We start from the raw sequence: 11821 nt of genomic DNA on the forward strand, positions 1-11821 counted from the left end.
TCAGGACAGGATCCAAAGAGCTTCCTCCATTTTACAGAATCAGAACGTCAGAACTGTTCCCAGAATCTCCTGTTCGGGGACTGGATCCCTGGTAAACAAGCATTTCTTCTTCTTTTTTTTACCCTATCCCTAAATCACCCAGGGCTTGCAACATTAAGATGCACCATAATGGCACTTTTAGATTAACTCATATACCAAACACCCCTCCCCACCAGGCTAGAGTTAAGCAAGGGCACGCGTGGGGCGATATGCTATTTTAGACAAATATGCATCTCCAGCATCTGCCCTAAAGACACTGCACCCAAGGATCTGCCTGCAGCTACCTCGAGCTGGACACGCTGCTCCAGGTTCTTGTAGGTCCTCTGGAGCAGTTCCTTCGTTCCCAGAACTCCATACCACATCATGTTCTTTGTGCGGCTGCTGCAAGGGTACAAACAGGGTGATGGTCACAGGTCAAGGAGGAACTGATAAAGGAGGGGCTTTATTAACCCCCCACTCTGCTCATGCCATGCACCCTCTTCCCCCCCATCAGGTAGCACAGTTAGATTAGTATCCTATGTTATTGCTTTTATATTGGGCCAGACACTCTTTGTCTAACCTACCTCACAGGGCTGTTGTGAATATAAACCTGCTCCTGGCTAGCTTCGCTGTGTGATGATCCATGATTTCTGTATGCTGGAGGGCCTTGCACAGCCACACCATCAGCCCTCCTTGAGAGCAAGACAATCAGCAGTCTCCTTCATGCCTTATTAGAACCTTCCAGGGCAGGCAATTAAGGATAATTAAGTGGCGCTGTTGGTGTTATTCGGCTGTCTCTCCTCCCATGTGAGGTGCCGCGAGCTTCGGTTCTAGTGTGTGCTTCTTTTAGATCATTATCTGGGCCCAACTCCTGAAGCAACTGCCCTGGGTCCTGCTGGCTTTTGACCGTCATCTCCCTGATCCCAGAGATGAGGCCTAACTGATGACTGTTTGCAGGGTCCTTGAACGGAGACTGCTAGGAGACAAACCATCATCGGACTATGTTGTGAAGAAAGGCTGTGCAGAAGGTTTGGTCAGAACAGGCAAGCCTCAATAAAACCCCAGTTTTTGCATTTTAAGCAGCTTCACTGGGAAGGCACCATCGCTTCGCTCCTTGCCGAATTCCTCTGAAATATCTGTACAGCGGAAGGCTGTGATATTGTCTACCGTTATGCTGGACCTTGCCCCAATTGCCCTTTAAAGATGGTTCAGGCAGAGGTCTGAGAAGTCTGTTCCCTCATCCTTGGGACAGGGACCTCCATCTATACCACCCAGCCTCACTTACTCCCAACCTGTCAGTAAACTGCCATTTGTATTCTGGGTATGCTCTGTGTAACCTGCCAGCTGTATGATGGGTGGGGGGGATTAGCCTGCATTTCTCTGTTCTCATCCTCCCTGTGTGCTTTGAGTCTTATTTTGACCTTGGAATGTTTTGCTGCCTTTGTAGTAGATAAGACTGTGAGAACTGTTGATGGGGCCGGTCCCAATCTGGCTGGTGTGAACCAAATGGCTGAAGGCTATCTCCCACCTTGGTTTTCTCCCGCTTGAATTTAGCGCGAACTGTATTCATTGGTTAACCCTTTTATTTGGCTTTGAGTTTCATTCCTGACAATGACCATGAAAGTGTATCAATAGTGACTTGTAATAAAGCAATCTATTCTTATGAATCGTTGCGGACTGCAACTGCTCTATTGAACCTGTTGGGAGATCCTGGGTCAGTGGGAATCTGGCAGCGCTGCAGAGGAAATGGTGGAGAAGGGAAGTTTCTTAGACTGCAAATGCAACCTCAGAATGTGTGTGAACAAATAGTTTTCAGTTGTTTTTGTAGCTTCCTCCCTGATGTCACCCCCTAAGTCAAGGCGTGCAACACAATGGAGTTCCCAGCCTCTGTGGAACTGAAGAAAGGCAGTGTCATCTCACAATCCACAGGCCTCCCCGTTTCTGCATGGGGGGGGGGGGGGGGGGGGGGGGAGTGAACATACCTGCATTTTTTGGGATGCTCATCCCTTTTGTTGTTGAATTCCAGAGAGATCTTTGCATCCAGGCCGATGCCAAAATAATTATTCATGACGCATCTTTCGGAGAATTGTCTGAAGCCAGCAGATGGGGAGGGGGGGGAGAGAAAATAGTTCAGAGACGACCAGTGGAGCAGAACCAGCAAAATGCTATCAGAATACAAAATGCCCGTTCTGTTATTTCAAGCACTAGCGAACACTAGAAAATGGCTTTTGAACATCACTTCCGAGAGTGGAGGGATTCCGACTGGCTGACAAACAAGACACACCCACATCTGGCTGTGAATGACGCTACTCCCACGTTTCTAAAGAGACAATAAAATGACATGAAGCGTTGTTTGGTTTTGTGGTTTGTCTTGTTGTACAATCATTACGGAACGTCCCAGGCGTTTCAACACAGGGTGATGTAGCAGTCAGAGTGTGTGATGGAGATCTGGGTTCAAATTCCCATTTAGCTAGGAAGGTTGATGAGTGACCTTGGATCAGTCACACTCTCAGCCTGAACTACCTCACAGGACTGTTGTTAGGATGAAATGGAGGAGACGAAAACTGTGTAAGCCACCCAGCCCTCCTTGAAGAAAGGATGGGATTAGAAAATAATGACAGATTGCTGGGATTAGGAGAAACCTATTAGACCTTCCTGCAACAAACACACACAAAGTGGTGCTCTTCTGTCGAAGCAGTCCTGGTAGAATGAAGACCAGGCAGTCATAGTGCTCTCCTGACCACGTTTTGCATTGGGCTGTCGTGTCTGTAGTCCCTGGCTGACTCTAACAGCTCCCCAAGGCAAAACCAAGACGCTTCCCCCCCACACACACACTAGCTTACACAAATGTCACAAGCCAAGAGCAACCGGTGGCAGATACTTAGGCCCTGTTCATACGAGGCGGTTTGGGCCGGGAGGGGGATGGAACGGGGGCGGAGCAAACGGGCGCGATCCCACGGCAACATCTGGGAATCGTTGCCTGCCCGTCCCTGATCTGTCCCAACCGCCGATAACGCACACTAAAAAAGAACCACCTACATAGGTGGTTGTATCCAGTACAGCGCCTCAAGCCGGGACGTGGGATCGGCCGTCCGTCCTTGCGCCGGCGCATCCCGCCCCCCAGCCGTACCGCGCATGCTCGACCATGCGCAGTTCGGCAGCCTCCCCCTCCCATCTGACTCTTCCTCCCCGGCATCTGATTGTGCCGGGGAGCGATGCGCCGCGGCTCAGGGGATCCGTGGGATCCCGCCGCGGCGTCTCAACTTTGGTGTGGCTCTGATCCTTTTCCCTGCCGTGTAAGTATTATTCTCCATAAATGCCACTAACGTGTAGGAAGGTTCAGATTGCAGGAGGATGGACAGCATGTTCAAACAGTCTTGTTATTTGGCAGCCATTTGTCTGGCTCTTCCAGTGGGAGACAGCAGCACCACCCCCAAGAACGCACCGTTTCATGTGACTGAAGCACATCTGTCTTTTCAAATGGCGGGAAAGGCAATGACAAGTCACCCCCCCCCCAGGTCATGGCGCCTGCACACACTCACATGGCATTAGGGTCCTCAGCAAAGTGGACTGCGCTGAAGCTCTCAGGTCTGTCCAGGATGATAGAGGAAGTGGTGCTGGTGACAGTGTCCCGACGGGATTCTGGAACAGGAACAGATGCTGGTTAACTCTTTGAGCCTCCAGCCATCCCCTTGCCCTTTCACAAGCTCCTGCACTTCCTGACAGGAATTTAGGAGACTCCTGTATTCGCTTCAGGGCTCCCAGCAAGATAGCACCAAGGCAGGGAGATTCTTACAGCTCATCCCACATCAGGCCTAGGTCCTGCCACTTTTCTCCTTGCACCCAAAGAAACCTTCAAGGGCCTTACTAAGCTTCTCTGTTTCCTTGTTGAAATCCTCATTACTGTCCTTCTTGCTGGCAACTGTGATGCTCCTGTAGGTCTGGGTTTGCTTGTTCTGCTCATCCACAGCTGTACAGAAGAAGAAAGACAGAGGGTGTTCTCTCTGTCCAAATGCTGTCTATGGATATTAAAAGGAGCCAGGTAAAGGCAGAGAGGCCAGTAGGCAGATCAGGTAGGGCAGCTGTGGCCCCACTGCCGGAACATCTTTACCATGTGCAGCCGCCAACCTCTTTCCTGGCCCTCAGGCCCTACTCTTACATACCCCATTCAGTCATTTCTTACAAAATCCCAACTACTTTCCCTGCACAATTCCTGCTCCTCACACACCCGATAATCTATAAATAGGTTTTTGATCAGTGTCACATTTTGCAATCTCAGTGAAGGAGGCCACTTACTCCAACTTCCAGACTCTGTTCCAAGCCCAGAATCTGCAGTTTTGCATTAGAAAACCTAGAACGACCGCCTTGCAGAATGCCCAGCCCACGGAAGAGAACTGTCCCCAGAGCAGGGTGCGGTCCCTGCTACTAGGCGTCTGCTCCTCACCTTTCTCAGCCTGCTCGATGATTTGTCGTAGGGCCTTCTTCAGGCTGTTGGCCCTCAGCATGAGCTGCTCCTTGGACTTAAAAATCCTAGGCACAGGGCTGGGATGGAACGTCCCTTCCTTGCCACTGTCTGGGGTTTCTGGACTGGGCAAGACTGCTGGCGAGGTGCCTTCAGGAACCACGATAGCCTGTGATTCATCATTCAGCTCCCGAACTAGGGAGTCTAGCTTTTCATTCAGCATCGCACACTGCAATGGGGGGGGAGGGGGGAAGGTCAGGAAGTCCTCCCGGAAGAAAGACACAGAGAGCTTCCTCAAGAGGCAGTCCCGGTAGCCATGCAGCACCATGCAGCTGCAGATTTACAAAGCACCAAAAGGGATTTGTGTCCCATCCTGTTCTGCACCACACAGCGGGATCCCAGCTGTCGACCTGTTACATCAACCTTTTCGTTCCCCCAGGTCTGCCACAAGGGCTTTTGATAAGATGTTCCCACACACGGACAGGCGGCCCAATTCAGATTGGGACTATGATTCACAAGGAAAGGTGTGTGTGTGTGTTAAGCTCCCCCCCCCCCCCATTCAGTTTTCAAGACCTGAAATGGCCTTGGGGAGGTGCTGTTTGACCCACTGGGGGAATCTATGCATAGCCACCAGTACATCTAAGCTTTCCGCACAGGGCAAATAATAGCTTCCTGGGGCCATTTTAGATGGGAAATATGGCATCTGTGTGCGCTACGGGGAGGCTGAAGCCCTTTTACTTCTGCATCATTGCTCTGATCTAAAGCACAGCCCACCTGGGGACTGAATTCCCAGCAGGGAACTCACAAGGCACATCTGATCGCAATTTCGAGTTGGGCCCTATGAGTCACACACACACTTGCCTTTCGAGCCATGGTGTCTGCTTCCTGCTTGCTATCAGCTGCCCGCTCATAGGCTCTGCCAACTTCAGCCACGAAGTCATTCACCGTCCCACAGAGGAACCTGAGAGGGGAGGGAAGCTGAGGAGGGATCTGCGGGCAGCCCTTTCTCTACCCAGACCATAAAGCGACTGCTTTATCCCAACTGCCAATTCGCCCCCCAAAACCCATGAAATATCCAAAAGCAACGCTAATTTCCCCACTCTGGCCTCCAGCTGTGGAGCATCTGGTTTCACTCAAATGCCACCAAGAGTGCCACGGAGATGCCAACGTTTCCATTTATCACAGATATCTAGGTAGGAAAAGGGAGCTGGAAGCACCGGTTTAAACAAAGTCTCATTTTGCCCCCTCCATGAGCCCACAACACAGGCAGGACTAGAATCCAGGCCCCTAAGGGCCAAGGCCACCTGGTGTGGTCACCGTGTCACCTCGACTCTCTCAATGGCACAGCTTGTGCGCCAACCTCTTTCCTTCTGAAGATGCTGCTGGAGTGGTTTCCCTCCCTCCCCACCCCCAGTCAGGGCCCCACCCCTTACTTTGCTGAAGAAATCACCACGGAGTGTTTGTTGGACTCCAGGATCTTTGCCAGATGGAAGGCCACTGAGTCGGCATAGTGGGAAATCTGAGCCTGAGAGACAAAGGAGGGGGCTTAGCAGAAACCAACGTTCACTGTACACTATTTCCATCACCTCTGCCCCAAGGAAGGGTCCTCCAAGAAAGGCTGCATCTCCCCGGATCTTGACTCCCAAAGCCCCTCCCCTCATAGCCCTCTGCCCCCACCACTGCTCTGGCTACTCCACGTCTGCTTCAGTGGCTGCCCACCATCATACAAACCTGGATGTTGGAATCGTCATTCTCTTCTTCTTTGATGGCTGGAGGAGACTGCTTGGGGGCCTCGTAGGTCAGGACACTCCACCTGCAAAGAGGTGGAGATTTCAGGGTTGCGTCCCACCCAGTGACCTGCCCAGCTGCAGGCCCGAAATACATGCATGCTGGGAGATCTGTGCACGGAACACCTTCTAACGCAGCACCCAACGTATCTTTAAACTCACCAGGCAACCAGAGGACTGATTTGGATCAGGATTGCCACATAAGAGGAGCCAGTTTTTAAGCCTTTTATGTATGGGGGCGGGGGTTTACTGTAAGGGTCCAGCCTCCAGGTGGGGCTTGGAGATCTCCTGGAATTACAGATCATCTCTAGAGTGCAGAGATCTTCTCGCCTGGAGACAATGCATGCTTTGGAGATTGGGCTCTAGGGCACTGTAGGACACTGAGGTCCCTGACCTGCTCAGGCTCCACCCCCAAAGGAGTTTCCCAACCTGGAGCTGGCAACCCCATCCCCCACTGGTGGCCAGTGGGGACCTGGCAACCCCGTTTCCATATCAGTACATGTGTGTGTTCTTGCAATGTGATAATCAACTCTGAGGCCACTTTTGATTAGGAAAATCTGAGCCTGGCCCTCACAGGCCTGGTAGATAAATGTAAAAAGATGCAGAACTCCTAATATATTCTGCAGTTAGGGCCTGAAGGGACACAGGAATTTGGATCCTGGCATCACATAGTCAGCCCCGCCTTCTACCACGGGGAAAAGGTGCTCTCAAGTAAATGCCAGTTCTCGGTGAAGGAACTTCTGGCCTTCAACACTAAAATTGTGCTGCTTCCGTCAAGTGCCCCCAATTCATTTCCCCATAAAAGTCTTGCTTGGGTGTAGCAAAGGAGGGGGGAAGATGGAATTCAGCAGAGGTGGACTGTGCCTCCATTGCACATATTCTTGTAACACGTCAAATCCTCTTGCTGGAGTTGGGTGCAGTAACAAAATGGCCCCGACCCAGCATATGCTGCACACCTGCCTCTCCATTTCATACGTGGCTTTCCAGGTGGTGCTCACCTGTCCAGCATTTTGGTGGTGGCTCGCTCCAGCTTCTCCAGAACCTGCATCAGCTGCGTGTCGTCGTCACAGAGGCTGCCCCAGCCAAGCACCCGGGCCAGGTCATTGCCAGTCCCCAGTGGCAGGACGCCAAGCTGGCACTGTTGTAAACCAAGAGAGAGGTAGTCAGCACAGCTAGAGCTGTGCAAAAATTCTGCCACACTCGGGTTGCTCAGAAATCAAACACCATGAAGGCTGAAGACTCGTGTTTCCCTTCTTTTTGTGCTGACAGAGACAAAAGAGGAGGACGACATCCAAATGTGTCTAAAAATAAAACGCTTCATATATTTCCCAACATGTTTTGACATCACTCTCTCCATTGGGGTAACAGCTATTCATTGGGGAGGGCTGTGCAAGGAAGCTTGCAAGCTCTCCTGTTTTAGCAACAGAGACTGAAATATGTACCAACACAGCCCTCAACAATAAACAGACGTTTCCCCTGATAGAGGGAGAAATCACAAAATGTGGTGGAATACGGATTAAACGTTCATTCTTAGACACCTTTGGAAGCTGTCCTCTTTTATACTCCTCTACTGGTGCCCCTCCCCTTGTTTCCCTTGGCCCTTAGTACTTTATGAACCCCCCTAAATAAATATTTGCTATCTGTTTTGGCTCAAAATGCACACAGCCCTGGCCAGAAGCAGTCTAACTATGTCGAAAGATTTGATTTTTGCAACCTCCACCCTGCCCCAAGCCAAGGAAAAAGGGCATCAGGAAGGCATTAAGAGAATAGATGCAGGTTTGCCTAGTTCCTGCAACTCATTCCAGTCATGTGATTTATTAAGTACACCAGCCTGCTTCCACACGTGGGCGATTCCCCATTGAGCTCTTATTGCTGCTGCAAATACAAAGGCTCCCACTGCAGCAATGGAGCCTTTGCACATGGGAGGAGATTCTCTGCTTCTTCCCCAATTTCCCCCCTACCATCCCCCCTCCCCTGCCACTGGAGTGCTTTCTGCTGGCTTTAAAAATAAGGTAGTAGGTATATCACCATAGTGTAAAATTGCTATAGTGATACACCTACTTCCCGTTAAAAAAATAATGGTAAAAAAGCCCACTGGAGTTGGGGAATGGAGGGCACAAGGGGAACTGAAAGAAGAAATGGTGCCAGTTGTGGGTGGCCTATTCAATTATTTTTTGAGTATGATCTTTCAGGAAAAATTGTACCAGAGCAAGCCTGGGAGGGGGACACAGCAAAGTAGAGGAAAACCCAGAAGATGGTTAACTGGACAACAGTGTTATATAGAAGCTTCTAAACACCCTGCTGTCAACTGGGGGGGGGGGGGGGGGGGGGGGCAAAATTTGCAGAATCCTGAGGTCTTCTAGTTTTTCCACTGCTAGTGAAAGCAACACCATCTCCAATGGAGACAGAATATAAAGAGGGGGAACAGAATGATCCTCACCTGCTTGTGCAGTCCCAGTGAGTCGATTTCAGACAGCACCCAGCCCACACTGCCATCACCGCCACACACCAAGATCCGAAAAGTGGAGAACTTCTGAAAGAGGCGCAACCTGGTCAGGAAAGAGAAAAGGAAAGAGAAAAAGAACTGAGTGACACAGACATCAGCACACCAGATGCTTCTGTGACCACAGGGGGTGGTTGGCTGGCTCCAGCTTCTTGGTTGCTCATCCCTTTCTTCCTTTCAAGCTGACACATAGCCACCTCCTGGCACAGTGTAGACAGGATGGATTGTGGTGCAGTCAGCCATACAGCAGACCTGGAGATCCAAATCTGAGTGGAGAAGGTCATGCTTTGGGGCTCACAATCCCCCATCGCCAAGGAACCACTGCTCAATCCAACCTCAGGTTGTTCCAAGGAGGGTAAAATCTGAGAGGTAAGTGACCTGAATGTTCTAGGCAATGGTGCCCAAGAGAGAAGACAGCTCCCTGCCTGGCGAGATGTCCCACTGTTACCAGGTTGACAGCATGCACGAAGAACAGAGAGCTCGGAAGAGACACTTACCCCAGGTGTGGCCCTCCATTCATCAGGTCAAAGACTTGGGCTGGGTTGAGGAACTGCTTGAACTTGCGCAGGAATTTGACTCCCTGGTTGTCCCCACTCTTAGAGTTGACAAAGGCCAGCAGGGGGCTGGAACAGGAGGAGGGGCAGGTGGCCTTCCAGAACCCTTGCAGAATGGACAAGACAATATGGTCAGTCAACAGCACAGGTGGTGAGTCACCTGCATGGCTGCTCACCTCATAGACTGGCTTATTGTCCCAACTGAACCCTAAAGACCTCCTGTCCTTTCCTGGCACTGTCAACACTGGTCACCCTGGTGGATGACTTGTGCTGGGCGATGGACAGAGGAAGTGAGACTGTTGATTCTCCTGGACCTCTCAGTGGCTTTTGATACCATCAGTCATGGTATCCTTCTGGACCACTTATCTGGATGGGGGATGGGAGGCACTATTTAAAGTGGGTAATAGACTTAAGAGTGGGTAACAGAATTGAGTTTTGGTTTAGAACAACTCTCTCTCTCCTTCTCTTGATGCAATTGGGAAGCCAGCTTCTCTCCCTTCCCAAATGAACATAGTGGAAATGGGAGTGCACCCCTAATTTCCCCAACAAACTTCTGTTCAGGTCCTTGGTGTAAGGGGTCCCACAAAGTTCCATAATTTTCCATATCCTCTTTAACATTTACATAAAATCGCTGGGTGAGGTCATCCAGATATTTGGGCTGCGTTGTCTCCAATATGCAGATGACAATCAGAGTGGCTTTTGATACCATCAGTCATGGTATCCTTCTGGACCACTTATCTGGATGGGGGATGGGAGGCACTATTCTGGGGTGGTTCCTGTTCTACCTGGAGGGTAGGTTTCAGAAGGTGGTGCTCGGGGACTGTGTCATGGAATTAAGGCCTGAATTGAGGCTCGGTCCTCTGTTAAACCTATGTGACTTTAATTCCTACAGTAATTAGCCTCTATAGTTAAATCTTTGGTTCTGTTTTCCAGGAAGCTTCAGGACTCTGCTAAGTGCTGTGGACTTCAGTTACAGATAACCCTGTATGTGATTTTCGCCTCACATGACTTTTCCCTTCTGGGAATGTTTATACATTGCAGAAGTCAGGAGTCACTATCAAATTCTAAATAGATAGAGTATCTGTGGCTGCGGTCACACGGAGCATTAGCCACACTACTGAGACGGATGATAGGCGGATTTTCCGGGCGCGATCACACCACAATATCTGGGAAGCGTAGAGCTCCCATGACGAACCCGAGGATTCCCACCGAAGATGTGGAGTTAAAAACTAGTACCTCTGAGGTACTAGTTTCCAGAAACCGCGGGGCAAGGGCTGGCATCTGATTGTGTTTCCGGTGGTAGTCTGTGGCATCCGACGCCCGCCCATGTCCTGTCGCAAACAGGTTCCCTCCCCCCCGAGTCTCCACAGGATGTGCACAAACACCCAACGGCGCATGCGCACGAAGAGGAAAGTGAACGTTCCGTTGCTCCACAGAATCGCGCATACCATTGGTGAGATCGCGCCGCTTCTTTGCCGTGCTGCAGGATCATCATGTGATCGCCACCTTGCCCCTACCCACGGGACCTCGACAGGATGTGTGATCAGGTGGCCACGCGTTATTTTGCTCCGGGCCAAACTGCCACGCTCCCCCCCCCGCATTTTACAGCCCGTGTGACCGGGACCTGTAACTAGTTTCCTTGACTCTGAGTCAACCTAGCTTACCCTTGCTTTCCTGACCCCAGAGATAGAAAGAATGGGCTGAGCTTTGTCATGCATGTCAGAGATGAATGTCAGATGTTCGTCACAGAGTTGATTGACAGTTACATTCACTTCTATGGTTGGAAAAGGGTACTTAATGTCTGTTTTTAGTTTTGTTCCTGGTTGTTCTGGCCAACCAACCTCTGTTATGGGTCTTGACAGAGCAACCAAGGATATCCTTTATAGAACTTTAAGTGCTTGTGTTGAAATTGAGCTTGTGTTGAAATACTCTATGTTGAATAGTGAAATGACTTTAAAGTGGGTAACAGAATTGATAGAGTTTTGGTTTAGAACAACTGTCTCTCTCTCTCCTTCTCTTGATGCAATTGGGAAGCCAGCTTCTCTCCCTCCCCAAATGAACATAGTGGAAATGGGAGTGCATGTAAAGGTTCCTGCACGCCTAATTTCCCCAACAAACTTCTGTTCAGATCCTTGGTGTAAGGGGTCCCACGAAGTTCCATCATTTTCCATATCCTCTTTAACATTTACATGAAATCACTGGGTGAGGTCATCCAGATATTTGGGCTGCGTTGTCTCCAATATACAGATGACAATCAGCTGATCCCAGGGAGGCTACGGAAACCCTGAACTGGTCCTGAAGGCAGTTCTGGAGTGGATGTGGGCTAATAAACTGAAGCGTAATCCTAACAAGGTGGAAGTACTACTGGTGGGTGGAAGGTCTGACCTAGAATTTAAGATGTCACCCGTTCTGGACAGAGTTGCACTCCTCTTGAAGGAACAGGTCCATAATCTGGGGGTGTTCTTGGATCCAGGCCTACTGCTGGATAAGCAAGTGG

At 50.3% G+C, this 11821-nt stretch overlaps 1 protein-coding gene across 1 annotated transcript in view; it reads right to left on the reverse strand.

Annotated features, from left to right (window-relative positions):
* LOC107108497 (diacylglycerol kinase delta-like) overlaps positions 1-11821 on the reverse strand; it is a 44116-nt gene that overhangs the window by 7812 nt on the left and 24483 nt on the right. The window contains exons 9-19 of the mRNA XM_015408934.1: positions 9268-9430; positions 8708-8816; positions 7266-7405; positions 6212-6293; positions 5914-6005; positions 5342-5441; positions 4463-4709; positions 3887-3988; positions 3561-3660; positions 2001-2108; positions 324-420 (exon numbers count right to left, since the gene is read on the reverse strand). Of these exons, the coding sequence (XP_015264420.1) occupies positions 324-420; positions 2001-2108; positions 3561-3660; positions 3887-3988; positions 4463-4709; positions 5342-5441; positions 5914-6005; positions 6212-6293; positions 7266-7405; positions 8708-8816; positions 9268-9430 (1340 nt within the window). The remainder of the gene's footprint in view (positions 1-323; positions 421-2000; positions 2109-3560; positions 3661-3886; positions 3989-4462; positions 4710-5341; positions 5442-5913; positions 6006-6211; positions 6294-7265; positions 7406-8707; positions 8817-9267; positions 9431-11821) is intronic.

This window comes from Gekko japonicus, unplaced genomic scaffold (assembly GCF_001447785.1).
Source record: "Gekko japonicus isolate JY-2015 unplaced genomic scaffold, Gekko_japonicus_V1.1 scaffold19, whole genome shotgun sequence".
NCBI lineage: Eukaryota > Metazoa > Chordata > Lepidosauria > Squamata > Gekkonidae > Gekko > Gekko japonicus.